Below are 20,721 nucleotides of genomic sequence, written 5' to 3'. Positions count from 1 at the left end.
TGGGAAGCACTTCTAGAACACCTCAGTATAGTGTGAATTTGTGGTACACATGATGTGAAGTTGCAGGTCTGTCGGAAGTTGTTGTACAGCCACATTGCTTAGGAAGAGTGCTGTATTTGTATTACTGTAAGGGCCCTGAATCAAACACATTTTGTGGCCCTGAAGACTTACAGGTGACCAGCAGTGTTTCCAGAAGCAGCTTCCAGTTGTCACTTTATAGACTTTGCCTTTAATCATATTGTTGAGAACTCCTTCCAGACAAGTAGCAATTATGGTCCCCAAAGTTTTGAATTTAAAAAGAGAGAAAATATATCGGGTTTCTACAACACTTCTTTCCAGTAAGTACAACAGTCCAAAAAAAATCTGATCTAGGGAAATTTTGTTTTTCCTCTTGGGCCACACGGGGGAGTCAGTCCTGGCTGGGAGCTTGATGATGTCCATCTGGCATACCCTGGTTCCAGCCTAGTCCTGTTCCTGCCATGTCTCCCAGCCCTTTGTTATCTTGTCGGCTCATGGCTGTGGCTTGGCAATATGGCTTGTTTGTTTACATCTTTAACCAGTCTGTTGATTTCCCTTCTCCTCTCTCTGGGATAGACTTTCATTTCAAACTTTTTTCTCCAACATGTGTGGCTTTCTAATTAACCCCGTCCTTCACTACTGCTCACTTCAGCTTTTCTGGCATATTTTCTCTGATTTAGAAATCCTTTTCTTCAGTTTTGGTATGTCACAGTGTGGTGTAGATATAAACAAAAACGATTACAAACAGGTTAAGAAATGTGCCAATGATGCCTAGCATGGCCAGTATGGACTCCTCCTGCTCCTCCTTGAGCTCCAGTGCCCGCACGTCATCAAGGGTGATGACTGTAGTACCCATGGTGCTGTTATTCACCTAACCTGGCAAGGGTGCACTTATCTGGAATAAAAGGAAGTGAAGGGGACTGTGTCAGACAAGAACTGAAAGTAACATCAAATCATAATTGGGTGTCTTTTCATTGCTCAGCTGCATCCTTTTTACTGTACTACTAATCTGCTAGTTTTTGCTCAAAAAACACATTCAAACAGCCCTGGTTCAGGCAGTGCCAACATAATCTCTCCCACCCCACCAGCCACAGGAAAATTAATCATGAATCAAATACAACAATGGCTGCATAGAGTGGAATGGAGATTAGTCTTTGAAGACTGCTTCTTACAACCTGCTACAGATTGTAGCTGAGCTCCTCAGTTGTGAGCTAGGAGCCAGCACTTAGTCAGCCTCATTTTAGGATTACTTGGAATGAAGCTTTTAAATTGTTAGCAATGATGCTCATTGGCATTCTCCATGTTAAAATAAGTTTGATTTAAAGATTGAGCATGCTACACCCACCTCCTCTGTATAGGTCTTAAATTAATAATCCCCCCTATCCCAGGCTCCTTGAAGTAGTTGTTCTGAGCATAATTCCCATTTTCCCTATGGATAAGTCTTAGAAGGTAAAAATTAGGAGCAACGATGTTGTCTGAAAGATGAACAGGATATTTCTATCCTTGGGTTTATAATAGAATAACATTCACACTCTTTCCCTTCAAGTCTGGAAAATTATTCTTAAATTCAGATAAGTCAAAAGCAATAGGGTAGGAAGGGGAAAGTAGCTTACCCTAAAGCGCCTTAGGTGTAAGACATCATCATCCGGCATGCTTTTTGGGTCCTCACAGAAAAACCATGGCTTTAAGGGCATTCTACATGTGGAGAAAAAAAAAGAGGTGGGGAGGCTGGGTAGAGACTGTTCCAGTGCCTATAAGCGACAGACCAAGTGGCGGAGAGAGACGGCGATGCCACGACAGCTTCTCGGTGCTCAGCGACGCTTCCAATGAAAACCTCCTTGTGACACTTGTCTCCTTCTCCTGTTTATAGCGCCACCTGTCAAGTTCAACAACCCTACCCACAAACTTCCCTTCTGATTAAGTTCCCCCTTTGTCTTGCCAGTTTTTTTTTTTTTTCTCCTTTTTTTCATCAGCAGGTTTGCCTTGCTGCTGCTAAAGCACCAGCAGCCTCTGCGTATTGGAGAGGAGAGGGGTTCTCCTCATTTGTTCCCTCCCACCTCCCCTGAAATACTCCTATACTGACCGTCTGCTCCTTCTCTTGATTTCCCTGTAACGGCTTTGCTGAAACCCCCCTGCCTGCCTACACCTTATGCTGTAACACACTCTCCCCAATTTTCTACTGGCCTCTATTAGAAATGAATGCCTTTAAAAAAACAAAACAAAAAAAAAGCCTTGCAAGCAATGTGATTATTTTTTCTGAATGAACTGATAAGTCTCTCTGTCACCAAGCTTCCTCTGAGCTTGGTAAGAACATGCAGCTCCCCAAATTAGCAGTCTGTGGCAGGTGATATTCCAGAGGAGCAGGAGAAGCTGTAAATTCCCATGGAGCAGATTTCTGTAGAAAACCAAAAGCAGTCGGGGTGTCAGACAATCGATATGACACTATGGATGCGCGCCTACCACCAGTGACAGCACTGTTACGGCGGTTCTCCAACACCAGTTAGTCATCGTGGGAGGACTATGCATTGCATAATCAAGCAGAATGATGGCAAGAGAGCGAGAACGGATCCTGATGTCCATGGCAATGAATTGGAAGAAGCATGAGAACGAGAGAAGGGGGGAGGGAGGAAGTGAGGAGGAGCAGGAGGAGGAAGGGGGGAGACGACATCGCTCACGCTTAGAGTTGTCTCCTCCCTCCACTGCTGTGGGTGCTGGTGGAGTACATATACTCATGCACACACTCGCTCATTTACCACCTAGCAAAACACAAGACAAATATCCAAAAAGGAGGCAAATTCAGCCTCTCTGCGCTGCTCTCGGCTGAGTTCAGTCGTGCCCGTCATCAGCTGTTGTTATTCTGGAAGACCTGCAGAGAGGGGAGGAGTTGAGGAGGAGGAGGCAGCAATAAAAGGCGGTGGGGAAATAAAGGATGGATGTGACTGGTTGGAGGACAAAGAGGATGAGGCCGTGAAAAGATGTGGGGGTCTGCACGCAGTTAGATATATTCATCTCTAACCAGTGGCTTCTGAAACGGACACCAAGCCTGCCTATTTTGTCTTTCTAACTTCCCCCTTTATTTTGTGATAGAACCTCCTCACTCTGCTGTAACCTTTTTCTATGCTTCTATGAAATATTTTACTACCTTAAAACAAACTTGATGTTGATACGTTTTTTTTTAATGTGTCATCTTCCAGTCCTCCTGTAGCACCATTGAAAACCATTAGTGATATTTTTTTTAATAAAGGAAAAGAAGGTCAGTGTTGTTGGGCTCAATTACTATGTGTTCAGTTAGTTAGCTTGTACTAAATGGTAAAGTGACTGGTACATAATTGAGCACTCAAGGTGCTTTCTTGTTAATCCAGTCACACTCATTTATAGAGTACTTTTATCTAAGCACTTTTGAACATTTGTGCACACACTCAGTCTAGTGGATGGATTGGAGCAGCTTGGAGTTCAGGATCTTGCCCAAGGAATGTGTAGGCATGCAGACTAGAGGAGTCTGCTTTAAGGCTTTTTCTGCTTCAATCCTCTCTTAAGCTCTTGTTTCATTTCTGTTCATATGCACACATTTATTGCATCTATGTATGGGATATGTTTGCTTAAACATTAGTTGATACATTAACGTTAAATTAATTAATTTTAGTTATCAGACCTTAAATTTAAGACTGAATTAATTTGGCTTCAGCAGTATTTAATTTACCTGGTAACCAGGTACAACAGAATGTTATAAGTAAAAGAGTCTATCTCAATATACTTCATCAACATCAAAAAGGTGAATTTTTGTAACAAATAAGGAGTTTCTGCTGGGTTTTATTTATTTATTTATTTATTTTGGTATCATGTCTGGTTAAGAACCTTTTGTCTTATTTATGAGGTGGGATGTAGGATAATTACATGATGAACTGGGATAATTATGAATTTCTTTTAGTTGTCATTTTAGTCATAGTTTGGAAATCATTGCTAATTTATTCATGTAACTAACTTTGATGAATTAAAATTTTTGCATACATGGCAGAAACAAAATGTTTATCTAAGGAGGCTGGTGGGTCTGTCTAGCACAGACCCACCGCTGGAACGAGACAATTCTACTGCAACAGCAAAGACACGAGTCGGCAAAGTTCTTTGTATTGCTCGTGCACGACGGAGAGAACTGTGATGAGCGTTGTTCCTTCGCTTGACCCCAGTTGCTCTCGTCTGCTCCCTCGTAGCACTGCTCTTTATTGTGGTTACACGTCTATGCACAAGTTCATTAACATATGACGTTTTACACAGGCATACATGTGAACAAAGAGTACCTTATCCGTGTGTACGTATAGGCATGCGTGTGTGTGGGATCAACATGTGACCCTGTGAAGAGTCCCCAAAGCTGGTGCCAGGAGTCCAGCGGTCCACCTAAACAAAAGGCACTTATACTTACGCAGATGCAGATACAGAGTAGGTGTCCTCCTATAGTATAAATCAAGAAGAGAAGGTATGACCTCTCTCATGACCTTAGGGTGTGTATGTGCATGCCAGAACACTCTGGAAGGCACACACAGTCTTTACAGACTGCTAAGGATCAAACCTCTATCAGTCTACAAACATTTATATACTTTCTAAGCATAAATGATTATAAATTTCTATGCATAAATGGCAATAATAAAACATAAACCCAAAAGAGGCTGTTTTTTCTTGGCCCCAATAGTTAGAAATAGAAGCGAGGAATTGTGTTTATTTATTTATTTCTTGGTAGGCACTTTGTTTTCCTACTTATTCTAACCCAGTTACTGTGTTCACAGTGTGTGCCAACCCAAAACTAAGTAACCTGAGTAGCTTGGATTGTAAAGGGATTCTTTTTGCACAAAAATGCAGCCACTATTTCTTCTGTGCTTTAAAATGGTACAGAGCTCCAGGCTACTTTTTTCTGGTTGTTCCACACAGACTTTCCTTGATGCACATTATCTACGGTGTCCACTCAGGCAGACTGTGTGTTGGCGGAGGCATGTCACAGTCTTACTATTTCAGCTACTCCCCGCTCTATTCCTTTGCCCTATAGGGGTCAGGAAGACCTGACACTGTCCAGCCGTGCTTGAGTCACAGTATTTGCCACCCACTCAGTGTGACCCGTGTGCTCAACACCCGTCCCTTGTAGCAGCAACCTGCCTACGCATCAACTCTCCTGTTTCCCCATTAAAGCGGACTCAGTGAACACTTGTTTAATGTTATTTAACTTGGTGTTATTGACCGTTTTAATTACTAATTGTGGTGGTATGTAAAGTTCATGATGAAAGGTGTCAAAATCTGTTGTCTCCTTGGGTGCTAACATTAAGAAGAGCATGTTGTTACAAAGAGATCAGCAAATGTCAGATATCTTTTTAGTCACTTGAACAACTAGCAAACTTAGAACTTTAAAGTAGCAGTTAGCGGTTTAAGTCTTTTGTTTTTCCCCAACCATTGTTTACAATAACTCACTGCTAGATCAAAAACTGTTTACATCAGTTCACAACACTTCATCTTCACTTCAGTGGTCATAATGTTATGATTAATGAGCGTATACTTGCAAGAAAGAAGTTGAGTCCTTTGGAATTCTGCATTAATGATTAATAAAGCATCTGAGGTGGTTGTAGCTCAGGAGGAAGAGCAGGTCATCCGGGGCAGTCACTCTAATCGGCAGTTAGTCTCTAAAGTATATCCATCATTATGAATGTGAATGATAGATAGAAAGCCTTTCTGTAGAAGAAGCATTGAAAGAAGTTCTTGTATGGCCGGGTGTGAACGGTTGACTGAACATGCTACACTAACGCGTTTCCTCACAGAGTAAGAAGGGAGTGTTGTTTCAGAAGTCTTGTGATTTATTCAAATGCTGCTTTGCAAATCTAAGATCTGCTGCTGTGTTCTTTTTAGAAGGATGAGGCATTCTTATGGCAACCCTTCTAAGCAAACCATCCACGAGGTCGTGACGAATTGTAACATTTAATGTGCTGAGCTGAGCTTTTTTTCTCCTCCCAGTTTCTCTGACCATTGCACAGTCTGGTGAATTTACTGGGATGTCTGCTTCTGGGAAGATTTTCAAATGTCTCAAATCTATTCTACTTGTGAATTATCTTGATGCATAAAACCTTCAAATTGAAAGCGTGTGTACTTGCATTTTAACATTTTGAGAGCAGGTGTTTCTTCTTATGTCGTCTTTCCTATTAGGTGTTTTTCTTACAGTGGCTAATTAACAGTTCTAATTATGTTTGGCTCGAATTCTTAGATTCTGTGTCATTTTAGCAGGACTCCCCCTTCTATGGAAAGAAGCAATAGTCATGAATTTTCTCCTTTAGATCATTTGTCTTGTTTTGGATTGATGAGCACTCTGGTTTTTAAAATTCTTCGTTCACAAGAAGTAAGCTTTGTTATAATGAGCAGACAAATGTTGGACTTTTAAATAAAGAAAGGGGTCCTACAGCTCACAGTATTTTAGTGTTTCCCTGAAATAACTGTTCTGATCCATAGTATGTGACCAACCGTAAATTACTCCACATCCCCAAGCAGACAGGAGCATCAGCCAACACTGAATCTAAATGAGTATTTCACTGTGGACACTGTTTTTTGATACCAAAAATTGTCAGTACGGCTTTAAATTAACACAGTGGTTAATTGAAAAGTTAGGGGAGAAAATTACTGCTTCTGTCTACTAAAGAGACTTTAATCGAAGACTGCCTTTAATATCTACATCTTAACATCACTGTGTTTCTGGAGGTATGCAACATATGGATGCATAATTTCAGTAAGACGATTGATTTAAAACTAGTGGAGATTAAATGGGTGAACAGGATCCAGCAGTAATACTTTTGTTTCAAGCAGCTCTAATACATGCCACACTAATTCATCACAGGTGCTTTCCTACAGGTCTATAGGCCTGATAACTATTAATCAGGCTGAACATCCAGAATTGCTGCGCCAAACACCTGTCTCCATATTGCCCTCTGAAGGCCTTAAATCACACAGAGTGGAGATTGTCTGTTCTCAGTGCTGCAATGACTGCAGGTCAGCACTACCAGAATGGTCATAGTTTTGATGGATGTTCATCCTCTTTGGGTTGCAGCTCATCTTGTGGCTGAGCACAAAAGGTCAGATTCTTGTCTTTGCCGTTTGCTCTACATCATTGTTCAGTTTTCCATTTGGTGATGGAGACTACAGATATCATGGATATTAATTTATTCAGAGAGAGCTGTGATATCCAAATGAGTGTTCTGCACATTTTGGATTGGCAGAAATTGTTAGAATCCGTCTGTGTGTAATATGGATGTTCCATCCAGTAGTTGTTGAGTCGTTTCACTTTGAAACTAAAATCTCTGTCACGCTAGTTTAAATATTATAAATGTCAATATTTCCAAGTACATCTTTTGCCCATGACACATTTCTGTGGATTAAGATTAAGCTCATATTTCAACAAATGTTGGAACCAAGCATTTCATAGCTGAGCTTGGTGTTTTCTGTGGGGAAAAAGGTTACTGATTACAGGACCTGTGACTTTGCAAAGAGTGGTTTCCAAAGAATTTTAAATTAAATTATTTTACACTGAAATTTGCAAAGCTAATCTGAACCCTAATAATAAATCAGGTTAATGGGTCCCCTTTAGGTCTCAAAGCGCTGCTTGTAGCTCAGAAACCCCAAGTTGAGGAGTCCGTTGAAGTATGAGTGTGTGCATAGTTGAATCAGCCAGGTGGTATGAAGAAGCACGATACAGGGAGTGCAGAATTATTAGGCAAATGAGTATTTTGTCCACATCATCCTCTTCATGCATGTCGTCTTACTCCAAGCTGTATAGGCTCGAAAGCCTACTACCAATTAAGCATATTAGGTGATGTGCATCTCTGTAATGAGAAGGGGTGTGGTCTAATGACATCAACACCCTATATCAGGTGTGCATAATTATTAGGCAGCGTCCTTTCCTTTGGCAAAATGGGTCAAAAGAAGGACTTGACAGGCTCAGAAAAGTCAAAAATAGTCAGATATCTTGCAGAGGGATGCAGCAGTCTCAAAATTGCAAAGCTTCTGAAGCGTGATCATCGAACAATCAAGCGTTTCATTCAAAATAGTCAACAGGGTCGCAAGAAGCGTGTGGAAAAACCAAGGCGCAAAATAACGGCCCATGAACTGAGAAAAGTCAAGCGTGCAGCTGCCAAGATGCCACTTGCCACCAGTTTGGCCATATTTCAGAGCTGCAACATCACTGGAGTGCCCAAAAGCACAAGGTGTGCAATACTTAGAGACATGGCCAAGGTAAGAAAGGCTGAAAGACGACCACCACTGAACAAGACACACAAGCTGAACCGTCAAGACTGGGCCAAGAAATATCTCAAGACTGGTTTTTCTAAGGTTTTATGGACTGATGAAATGAGAGTGAGTCTTGATGGGCCCGATGGATGGGCCCGTGGCTGGATTGGTAAAGGGCAGAGAGCTCCAGTCCGACTCAGACGCCAGCAAGGTGGAGGTGGAGTACTGGTTTGGGCTGGTATCATCAAAGATGAGCTTGTGGGGCCTTTTCGGGTCGAGGATGGAGTCAAGCTCAACTCCCAGTCCTACTGCCAGTTTCTGGAAGACACCTTCTTCAAGCAGTGGTACAGGAAGAAGTCTGCATCCTTCAAGAAAAACATGATTTTCATGCAGGACAATGCTCCATCACACGCGTCCAAGTACTCCACAGCGTGGCTGGCAAGAAAGGGTATAAAAGAAGAAAAACTAATGACATGGCCTCCTTGTTCACCTGATCTGAACCCCATTGAGAACCTGTGGTCCATCATCAAATGTGAGATTTACAAGGAGGGAAAACAGTACACCTCTCTGAACAGTGTCTGGGAGGCTGTGGTTGCTGCTGCACGCAATGTTGATGGTGAACAGATCAAAACACTGACAGGATCCATGGATGGCAGGCTTTTGAGTGTCCTTGCAAAGAAAGTTGGCTATATTGGTCGCTGATTTGTTTTTGTTTTGTTTTGAATGTCAGAAATGTATATTTGTGAATGTGGAGATGTTATATTGGTTTCACTGGTGAAAATAAATAATTGAAATGGGTATATATTTGTTTTTTGTTAAGTTGCCTAATAATTATGCACAGTAATAGTCACCTGCACACACAGATATCCCCCTAAAATAGCTAAAACTAAAAACAAACTAAAAACTAATTCCACAAACATTCAGCTTTGACATTAATGAGTTTTTTGGGTTCATTGAGAACATGGTTGTTGTTCAATAAATGGTAAATGGCCTGTATTTGTATAGCGCTTTACTAGTCCCTAAGGACCCCAAAGCGCTTTACATATCCAGTCATCCACCCATTCACACACTGGTGATGGCAAGCTATATTGTAGCCACAGCCACCCTGGGGCGCACTGTCAGGAATTTTTGAGGAATAATAACATTATTCCTCAAAAATACAACTTGCCTAATAATTCTGCACTCCCTGTATAAGAACCAGTCTATTTACAATTTGCCATGTTAAAAAAGGATAGAAATATTACTTTTGCTTATAGAAAGTGTCAAAACAAATTATGTGATTTGCTCAAACAGAGGTTTTTGCTGTGTCTTTAAAGCAGTAAAAATTTTAAAACTAACTGCCTATGTTCCTTCTGAAACTGTCTGATTTTAATCTTGTGTTTTGCTTATGTGCTTAAAAGATGCTCGAATATTCTTTTTTTTCCCCCCATTCAGTAGAGCCTGCTTAAATTGGTTTCCTCTTCCTTTTAAGGTTGGAGAAAACAACCGGACATTGACAATTCATAGGAGGAATTCGGATTCGATTGCCCCCAGTAATTACATAGATGTATCAAAAGGGGATTGAGATTTCTTGCAAGGTGTCATCCACAGACAGTGGTTAAAGGATTAAAGCTCAGTGTTGTGCAGATGCTAGGAGTAGAACAGAAAGGACTTGGAAATTTCAATATAAATGTAAAACAGTCTGGGAGCCACAAACAAGAGCGGAGGCTGACACTGTCTCAACAGACCCTTGTATTCGATGGCTTCTGTAAGGTGCTGCTTCATGCAAACAATAACTGAAAATGAGCCCAACACTGAGTCATAAATCACATTTGCCAAATAGTTTATTTTCTAAACAAACAAAACAAAAAAACAAGCGACCTCTTTCAAACACTTTCGGAATCCCTTTCTCCATTCCTGTGGCTACTTGTCATCAGACTTTTACCGAAGGCAGCCAAACCTTGAAAAAGAGACATTGTCAAACACTGTGCTCCTTGTAGCCAGACTGGAATATCCTCAAACATCTTGAAATAAAACTACAAGACTGACTTCACACTGGGCGAAAGAGCTTTTTTGTTAAGTAGCTAAGCATCTAGGCAAGTTCACTGTTATTTATGGTCGTACATATATTCTTACCGAAGACATTCTTCAGGGTGTTTTGGGCTCTGATAGAGGCCTTTATGTTTTCTGGCACTACGCAGTGGTGTGGACTGCAGCTTGATCTTGAGCACTGTGGGTTGCGGCTCCATGAGGTCTCTGGGTTTGTGTGGCCGCTGAGCTGCAAAGCCCTCAGCTACCAGCGAGGTTGAAAAATTGTCACCGCCGTCTCCCCTGGATGCCGACGTGCAGGAAAATGTACAAGTCCGAAAATGTGAGGGTCTACAATCTGTGGCCCGCTGTGCAAACTGGGGTTGTAAAATCTTGTTTTGATGGTAAGAAATTGCCAAATGCAAAAAAAAAACCCAGGGAAGTATATGTTGCCTGTTTTCCCCGAGCTACTCAATGAGATAGCGGTGACGTGGAAAGCAAAGCCATACAGTGAGAAAACACCCCATCGTGGGGAGCTCCCTGCTGGATTGTAAGGGGGATGGAGTCAGTCAGCCTCCGCCAGATGCCGCAAGTGGAGCCAATGGTAGTAAGCCATCTTCACCCGAAGATGTCTCTACCCTCATCGGCTCCATCCCTCCCCTCCAAGACAGACCGTTTTTAGTCTAGCCTTATGGATAAGTGCTACAAGGCAAGCAGCTCTGTCGGTAAGAGCCCACAACATCTCCATGGTAATGGCTTACTAAGCTGAGCTAGAAGAGGCCCTGACAGCTAAACCAGATTCTACATCCATCCATCCACTTGTGCTTATCCTTTTCAGGGTTGCGGGGGGCTGGAGCCTTTATCAGCTATCTTAGGGCGAGAGGGGGGTACACCCTGGACAGGTCACCAGTCTGTCGCAGCGTGAACACATAGACAGAGATAACCATTCGCGCTCACGTTCACACCCACATCCACACCTATGGGCAGTTTAGAGTTCCTTTGGACTGTGGGAGGAAGCCGGAGTACCCAGGGAGAATCCACGCAAACACGGGGAGAACATGCAAACTCCACACAGAAAGACCCCGGCCTGATGGTGGAATTGAACTCAGGACCTTCTTGCTGTGCGGCAACAGTGCTAACCACCGTGCTGCCTTCTTGTGAAATTCTACTTTTTTTTTTTTTAAATTGTTATACAAAACAAAGTGTAATGCAAGTCTTTGTTATGTTGTTGGAAAACCTCCATCTCCTTTAGGCTACAGGGCAGAAGTCTTTAGTCATTAGTTTGCCTTCACAAGTGTCTGGAAGCTGCAGAAAGGACTCCACTACTTTGTTCATAGGTTCTGCTGAAATATTGAATCATGTCAATAGTGGCAGCACTGAACAGATGGTGAGCAACTTCACAGCAATCAGTTTTCTGGACCATGATGTTGGGAATGGTGACCCTAGATTAGGTTATATCTACCAGCAAACATGTAACGCTGTATCCACGTTGTCTCTACAGTTCTAGATATGGCACGCCACGTCCCCCTCTATCGAGCACTACTGGAGCTGCTGAGGGCCATTTCTACCTGCACGGCACTGGTTCCTCTGCTGCTGCCTCTGACTGGAGACCCAGGCCAGGATGAGGAAGAAGAGGACGAAGAGCATGCTGAGGGCCAAACCTCTGTTGGGATGCTGCTGGCAAAGATGAAAACATGCGTTGACACATACACCAATCGCCTCAGGTGACACAAATAAAATCAAGTGGGAATAACTCTTTTCACCTTAAGAGAAAGCTTTAATGAGTTTAAGGTTTTAAATTTTTAAGTGATCTCAATTATTTAAACCATTTATGGGCTTGTTTTGTTTATTTGTTTTGTTTTCTTTTTTCTTTTTTTTCATTGCATTTTAGATTACAAAAATCAGATCCTTTATGTCACCACAAATTTAAGTTGAATATTGGATGTAGCCAAGACCTTACTATCCCAGTTCTTCATTATCATTAACAAACAATACTGCTGAAGATGGGCTCTTTATCTCTCAAGCTGTATTCACACTTACCATTAAAATGTACCCCAAAAGGGACACTGCCTGTGCTCTGTAAAAAAAAAAAAAATGTATGTGCATTTTTTATTATATCCAGCACGCTCAGCTCAACCACTGCTGCTGTAAGCTTTTTGACAACATACTGTAGTGAGATTGACACACACACACACACACACACACTGTGTACATACATGTCACAGTGCCTTGTTATGAATGATGCATTTGAAGGTATTTTTAGAAAATGCCTGCCATGAATGTTGCAGTAGCTGTCATGCTGCCAGCATAGTTTATTTAACATACCAAGGGGCAGCAAACCTTGTAGTTCATAACAGGTTAGTGAGAGCAAGATAGCTTATTGAAGGCATATAGTGGTTGGTGCAGGTAAGATTTTGAGCCACAGGAGTTTAGAATCCATGTCAGGTGTAATGGGAATGTCTGTGATATAACCTAAGGGACAGATGTCATTTAAAATGACAGACCTTTATTGCATTGCGTTGCCTTTCTTGTGTGGAGCATCATTTTGATGGCCATAGGACATTATACAAGCACAGTACTCACATTCCAGGTCCACACACAAAATAGGGACTTTAATTTTATTTTTTTTTAAAAACTGAAGAAAAATACCCAGGCACTGAGAGTGATCACTTGAACTGTCAGCTGTGTTTCCTAGGGACTTGTCTTCATTTTTAAGTCACAATTCTGGGTTGATGAAAGCAGCTGTTGAGCCCATATATTTGGCAGAATGTAAAATACTGTTTTAAAATGTGCAGAGCAAAGTTCTAAGAGTGGCCATGGAAGAGAAGCACCACACAAACACATTGTTATCTTATATAGCAATTTTATTTTCTTTCAGGGTAAAAATGTGTAAACTGGGGATGGGGATTGTTATCTAGATTACTGACGTGGTTATATTCCCAGAGAAGTGGATAATTTAAATAACAGGCAACAGATCTTAATAATAATAACAATAATAATAATTTATAGCAATAAAACCTGCATCCATATAATCATCTTTTGTTTCAGAAAAATTTCTAAAAAAAAAAAACAAGTTATTAAACAGCACAATCTGTGTGTGTTCCAGGTCAAAGAAAGATAAAAGTAAAGGTGTGGCAAAATCAGAGAGCTCAGACCCAGAGCCCGAGGGTTTGACTCTGCTGGTGCCTGACATCCAGAGGACAGCTGAGATAGTCTACGCTGCTACTACAAACCTACGGCAGGCCAACCAGGGTATGTATACACAGCCTAACATGAGGCTTTATTACCTAAAAAACAACTGTGTTTGCCGAGTTCTCATTCTCTGCACTGTTTGCTCTAAATCTGAAGGCTCTCAGGTCACACTGTTCAGTACATTTAAGTGAACACACCACATACCCAGATTTGTATAAAAACAAGTTTGGAAATCAAATATTTTTTAAAAAATGTGAAGCTCTGAGACGCCCCTCCCTCCCTCCAAATTTCCCGTGTCACAACTTGAGCTGAATGATTTTAGCAGGTGCCAGATCTATTGTCTTTAGCTTATCAAAGTCTAAATGACTGACTGCAGCCCAACAATTTAATTTCAATCAAGGACACCATTGGACTGTTATTGAAAATTTGAACTTGACCAAACTGTCTGAAACTGCAGGTCACATTCACTGTTATCTAAATCTGCTTCTAATGTTACCCTGTAGCTTTTGTGGTGGATGATGGACTATATGCTACTAAGATAAGATAAGATAACCTTTATTAGTCCCACACGTGGGAAATTTGTTCTGATGTCTTGTTTAAATTTGCGCCACATTCCTTGGCCTATGTTTTGTTTTGGGTTTTTTTTTTCTCCCTCCTCCAAGGTGGGTTCTGAAATGTCGTATGAGCCCTACAAAGATAAACAGTCAGTTAAAATTGTAACACAAGATTCAGACTGAAGAATAGAAAAGGCCAAAGTACATATGACCTAACATGTATAAGACATCGAAAAATAAAGAGAGACAAGTCATTAGCCATCTTAAGGTAGCAGTGCCATCAGTAAAATGTCTGTGTCATGATGAAGCATGACACAGACAATATTAGGTTTCTCCCACCCATCCATTTCTTGCTACTCCCTGCATTAAGTTTTTATGCTCTGTCTACATAAATTGGTCATCTAACTGAGCACTTAGGTGGGGAGCTGGCTATTAGACTTGATGGAAGTGTGCATGTGAGGTAGGGGGCTATAGATAAAGATTAATGTTCTGTCATTTCATGTAAAGAAATCCATATAGCAAAGGGCTCTATGATTACCAGTTATGCAGAGTTGTCCAGTGTATAGCTTTGCAGCATTAGTGCACAATACATGAATAATCTTTTAATTAGTGTAGAGGCTTTAAGAAATGTCTCTGACATGAGTTACCATCCTCCTCTGTTTTGATTATATTGACTGAGAAGAGAAAAAGTCCCTTTGAAGTGTTCAGTTATCTGAACAGGCCAGATAATGATATCAGCCACTGCTCTCTACAGTTTGTATTCCTCCAAGATTCAATTGCAGTTCTGTTTGTTAAACATATCCTTATGGAAAAATTGTATAATATTCTTTCTTGAGCTTGTAAATAATTGTCTCGCAATTGATGACTTGTTGATGTGCTTGAGAGCAGGAAAAAACTGTGAATTTGATTTAATGGTGGAGGAGTAGAGTACTTTTGAGCATATTGCAATTATAGGGTTCATGTCTGTTAGCACACCTGCAGAAACCCTGAATTCTAGGTTCTATTTTAAAGCTTTAGATAATCTATTCCACAGAAAACATTGGCCAATCATAGATCTTTTAAGTAAGAGGGCAACATTTTCTGTGGAATAGGTTGTCTAGATTATCTTTTACATTCTGTAAAAGATCTGCATATTCATCCATTAAGTTGGTCTTCGCCTTTGAAATCTTCCAGGACAATTAGCTGTGCCTTTGCTCTATAGAGTAGGCAGACAAAAAAAATTTGAGTCTTATATTGTAATTATATTGCTGCTGTTGCCACTATTTCCTTTTTACACTTAATCTCAGCAGTGGAAATGGAGAGCATAGCCTTTGACCCATTCTTGTTTTTCTCGTAAGTTTTATCACTTCTATCATTTTTCCTGTGTTTGTGAAAGCTGCTGAGATCACCTCAGTGGGCCAGCAACTATGAGCCTGCCGCTGAATTGTAAAATATTTTGTCACAATACTATTTAATTGCCTTGTTGCTTATGTCTTGGTAGCTAGGTGAAGACAGTATTATTATGCATTAATCTCAGAAAATACAGTTACTAAATGTAACACTAATAGACGTAATGTATGCTGATTGAAATTCAGTATTTATCCAAAAGTCTTAGAAATAACTCATCCCTTTATAGCGCCTTGAATTAAATAAACAAGGCTGAATAACTGTATATAATGCAATGTAGGTCAGTGACATCTAAAATTGAAGCCTCCAAACTGAATTGACTTAACACTTCAAACTAAAACTGAATATTGACTAGAACCTTAATGAAGCAAGAATTTATTACAGAACCTTTATGTTTGAATGTATTGGTTTTAGTTTGTACCTCATCAATTTCCATTTGTGAATGTAGCAGGACATAATTTATATTGCACTTCCTCAGTCTTCATTTGAGTTAAAGGACACTTCATTTCTAAAGGGACTCTTAGATGCACAGAAAATATCCCTTTGTTCAGTGGTCCTGGCTACATTGGTCAGACACACACAAACTGTGCACCAAATGGATTTAGTTGCATTGGTTTCTGAAATCCCATTTTGAAGCCTCTAGCTGAGTATTTGTCATTGTCGTCTTGGTGTTTTGAAACCAGATGTGATAAGTGAGAGGTAGAGTTGACTTTTATTATTAACTCTCAGTATATAACAAACCTGTTGGGCATGTGGGAGGTTTTGGTAAAGATGAGCACAGTGAGAAACACCTAAACATAAAACACACACATTCCTAGGTCTTTTTCCTTATTCTGGGCTTTGATATTTTTGCTCCCTACTCTCAACCTTTTCTTTACCAGAGAAGAAACTAGTGGAGTCTTCAAGGAAGGTGTCAAGCCGGCCGAAGCCCCTGTCCGTACTCCGATCTCTGGAGGAAAAATATGTAGCTGCCATGAAAAAACTACAGTTTGGTGAGTTTCTATCAATCAGTAAATATATACACACAAAAAGTGATGCACCATTCTGCTATAAATCTTCTTGTTCTATCTCATGTCTGACATGCTTACTAATGTCTTCACACCAGTATTCTGAAAGGGAAGCAGAATCAGGCTACTTTCCCATCCAGCTGATCTCTTTTGTCTTGTCCATCACTCTCCACTCAGCCATGTCATGATTAATTACACTGTTTTTGCTGTCTTGCAATTGATTTTGTAAGCAGGTTGATGTCTGAGGTCATTGTAAGTGACTTGACTGTAAACAGTGTTTGGGTATGCAGACAGCATAGAAATAGACAACTCAAGACAGGGTGGCTGTTTCATCTGAATGTTTCTCACGTTATGACTCAAGCTGTATATTGTTTAAACAATATACAGCAATATCTGAGCTTTTTTTGTAGCATTTTAGCTATAAAAGATATTGCACTTGTTCAGTAACTTACACACTTTTGTTTTTTGTGGTAAAAAAGTACAGTCAGATCGGGAGTTAAAAATAAATTCAATGAAGGTACAAGAGACTTGTTGCATAAGGATGTTAATAAAAATTGTGTGCAGTATGTGTCATTTTAGCATTTAACTAAAAAACAGTTTTTCTTTTAAATTTTGTTTTGTTACTAATCCCTGTTATTACCAGTTTATTCACAAGAAGTTCACATTCCTGGCCATAAAGCACAAACATCGATGTCAGATCAGTTGGATCTGAGATCTTAAAAAAAATAATAAATATATTCGCTATGAGACTTGTTACAAGTACTTGTTACAAGTATGCTGACAGTGAGCTAACCTGGGACACACAGAATTCATTAGCCTTTTCTCTGGAAGAGTCCAGAGTTTTTAGTGCTAGCAGGGCTGCTGTGTCCATTTTATTTTATTTATTTATCTTTTTTTGTCATGGTTCTATAGTGTCCATCTTTCGGTGTGTGTGTGTGTGTGTGTGTGTGTGTGTGTGTGTGTGTGTGTGTGTGTGTGTGTGTGTGTGTGTGTGTGTGTGTGTTGTATATGTAAGTGAATAAAAATGAATATAAAAGATCTGATTAATTCTGGAATGGAGTATGAGGTTCATAAACTCAGAACAGCAGGTCGATCTTCCTGTAACGGGTAACATACCACGACCACAAACAGTATTTCATCTCCCTTTATTGCTTTAATTATTACCGTGAATTTAGATCGCATTTTATCTGTTTGAATATGGCTTATAAAAGAAAAAAACTCCATTTTCACTTGTGTTTATAATTGGGTTGAGCACAGTAATGCGCTGAACTTATCCTGACCTGTGTGTCTGTTCTCTGTCCAGACACCTTTGAAATGGTATCAGAAGATGAGGATGGAAAGCTGATGTTCAAGGTGAACTACCACTACATGTCTCAGGTGAAGAACGCCAGTGATACAAACAGCGCAGCCAGATCTCGCCGCCTTGCCCAAGAGGCTGTCACTCTGTCCACCTCTCTGCCTCTGTCTGCTTCTTCGAGTGTCTTTGTCCGTTGCGATGAGGAGAGGCTGGATATCATGAAGGTAATAGAGCTTATCCGCTATTTTAGGCTTAGGGCTACAGATTTATAGCAGGCTACGATGACTTCACACTGCATGATAAGAATACAGAGGATACATTGTGTGTTGTAGTAACTGTTTTGATTGAGAATGCACTCTGGGTTTAGTAGAATCCACTCGTGTGAGAAGTGGGTGAGTGAATCAACACTCCCAGGATTTTTGTGTGCTGTTTTTCTGTGGTGCTCCTGCCATATGAGTTGTCATCAGCAGCTCTTAGTCATTCCCCTAGTGACATTTGATAAATGGCTCTTACACCGCAAGTTGATTAATGGCAAAGTCTCCTTTGCTAAATGTCAAAATTCTCATCTGTTTAGCTCCATTTTGGCAGGAAAATATTCCAAATAAAGACGCAGCATACTAACAACAAAGCTGACATATGATTAAAACACTGCACACAACAGTGCAACATTGACATTGATTAGTCAAGAAATGCAATGGATGGATGTATATTCTTATCTGTAATCACAAACTGAAGTAAGAAAATATCTTTGACCTCAGTTAACGCCCCTGTTATGCAAACATGTTCAGAATTTACCAAAATTAACTTCCCCCTATAATAGCATGGCCCAAGGAATAGCATGAGCAGAGAGGGACAGTGGCTGATGAGGTGGAAACATCAAGATCTGTGAGGGGTCAGTACATCCTAGTAGCTCACCCCACATCCTTAAATTAATAACCAAACAGCCAACTGCATTTATTCAGCACTCTCCAGGTGGCACAGTCAGTTTCAGTCTCAAAATGCTTCCACACCAGATTTACTTGACTTTGGTGGAAAGTGCAATGAAAGTGATGTGCCTGAATGTTCATGTCAAAATAACCTTAATGCATGAGTGGCACCCAGTGCCCTCCAGAAATCTTAGTGTAGCTGCTACGTAATCTCAGTGTTACAAAACCCCTAACACTACTCAAGACCAATGTGGTCGTTTGCACAAGGGTCAGGATGTTCGCATTATGAAAGGAAAACACGTCTACCTTACTTAGGACTAGAATATGCCCGATATAAATTCAGTGAGCACTTCAGTATGTGAATAGAATATCTTATGCAATGCACCTGCATAGATATGTTCACTAGAGGTATTTAGAAGTTCTTAGTCCAGACTTGGTCCAGCAGCACCATACACCTACCTTTAATTGAGGCATTAATTCAAGCACTTGATAGTGAGGTTGAATAATTTTCCAAGAGGAATGATAGAAACTCATAAAAGAAAGATGTGCCAAGGTTGAAAATTCATTCCTAAGATGACTTGAGGTCATTGAACCCAAAGTTGTTCTGAAGTCCTTGATTTCAATAGAATATTTAAATCTTTTATCTGGCCCATTGTTGTAGACTATTTGGTCCCTATACGTACTACTGTAGTGACTTGTGTTGTTCAAGTAGCCAGTATTAAGTAGGACGTTAACCCAGTGGGTTTTAGACTGCTAGAGGTGCCCTTGGTTGCCGATTCTGTTTGTAAACTTTTGGACTTAATTTGTGAACTTTAGACAAGGGAAAAAGATTCAGTGGTCTGGGAGTCATGTCATTGCTTTTTGCCAGTGATGTTGTTTAGATAGAACTTTATTAATCCCTCGGGTAGGTTTCTCTGGGAAATTCAGTTTCCAGTAGCAGAACACTGACAGAAATTGCACAGTAAGAAATCAGAATAAAACAAAATTGGTGAAAAAGAGTGTGTGTGTGTGTGTGTGTGTGTGTGTGTGTGTGTGTGTGTGTGTGTGTGTGTGTGTGTGTGCATGCATATATTAGGGGTGCAACGATATTCGTATCGATATTGAACCGATTGATACAGTGCTTTCGGTTCGGTACGCATATGTATCGAACAATACAAATGTTTCAATTTATTTTATCAACTTTCCTTCTGACGATGCTGTCTGTGTTGAGCGCTCAGTGGATCTGTGCTCGACAGTGCAGCCTAGGCGGAGTAGTCGAACGCAGATCCACTGAGTGCAGGCAAGCTAGCAATGAAATATACTCATTAATGAGATGTAGCAGCCAAATGGTCTATGGCACAGTATATTGCATAGTGACTGCTTAGTTGTCCCCGTTGTTTGTCAGTGTTATCAGCCAATATCCTTGTTGTTGTGGTAAAGAGAGCTTTAAACATGAAGGCAGGGTTGTTCATTTATTGGGCAGTCAATGTCCCTGCCCTCGTCTGTGTTTATGAACTGTGCTGTGTGAAGCAACTCTAGTTAAACAGCAAGTCTACTCAATATCAATTAGACATTATATTTATGTTTGTTATATTTAGGAAATAAATCAGATTTTGCCACAAATGCTCAGCAGTGAGTACTGTAGTTAGAATTCTCCTCTAATTTTACCCTTTGGCCTGTTTGTAATTACTTTGTTGCAGCTGTGAAACAGCATTAGCTGTGTCTGCGCCATTTCTCCATTAAAACTTTTGCCATTTGCACTTTTGTTAAAATCTAAATTTACTGTTATCAGTACATTCACCTTTCTCCAATTAACCCTCTTTCAGCGTGATAATGACTAAGCTGATAACTAATCTTTGTTTATATTTAAGCTTTCCCTTTTGTTTGTTTTCATAGGTTCTCATCACTGGTCCAGCTGACACACCATATGCCAATGGCTGTTTCGAATTTGATGTTTATTTTCCCCAAGACTATCCCAACTCACCACCTCTGGTCAATCTGGAGACCACTGGCGGACACAGTGTGCGCTTTAACCCAAACCTCTACAATGATGGCAAAGTAAATGTATTTTTTTTCTTCTTTTTAAAATGTGTATTAATTGCAAAATCTGC

At 40.4% G+C, this 20,721-nt stretch overlaps 1 protein-coding gene across 3 annotated transcripts in view; it reads left to right on the top strand.

Moving 5' to 3' along the window:
• birc6 (baculoviral IAP repeat containing 6) overlaps positions 1-20,721 on the top strand; it is a 128,504-nt gene that overhangs the window by 90,053 nt on the left and 17,730 nt on the right. For all 3 annotated transcript variants that reach the window (XM_085429023.1, XM_085429024.1, XM_085429022.1), the window contains exons 65-69: positions 11,771-11,993; positions 13,376-13,521; positions 16,283-16,393; positions 17,712-17,929; positions 20,507-20,668. In XM_085429023.1, coding sequence (XP_085285149.1) covers positions 11,771-11,993; positions 13,376-13,521; positions 16,283-16,393; positions 17,712-17,929; positions 20,507-20,668 — 860 coding nt within the window. The remainder of the gene's footprint in view (positions 1-11,770; positions 11,994-13,375; positions 13,522-16,282; positions 16,394-17,711; positions 17,930-20,506; positions 20,669-20,721) is intronic.

Source organism: Rhamphochromis longiceps, linkage group LG13, assembly GCF_057381845.1.
Source record: "Rhamphochromis longiceps isolate RC_006_pf linkage group LG13, R_longiceps_female_GT1.1, whole genome shotgun sequence".
Classification (NCBI taxonomy): domain Eukaryota; kingdom Metazoa; phylum Chordata; class Actinopteri; order Cichliformes; family Cichlidae; genus Rhamphochromis; species Rhamphochromis longiceps.
Note: the sequence above shows the minus strand (reverse complement) of the source record. Positions and strands in the feature narration are given on the sequence as shown.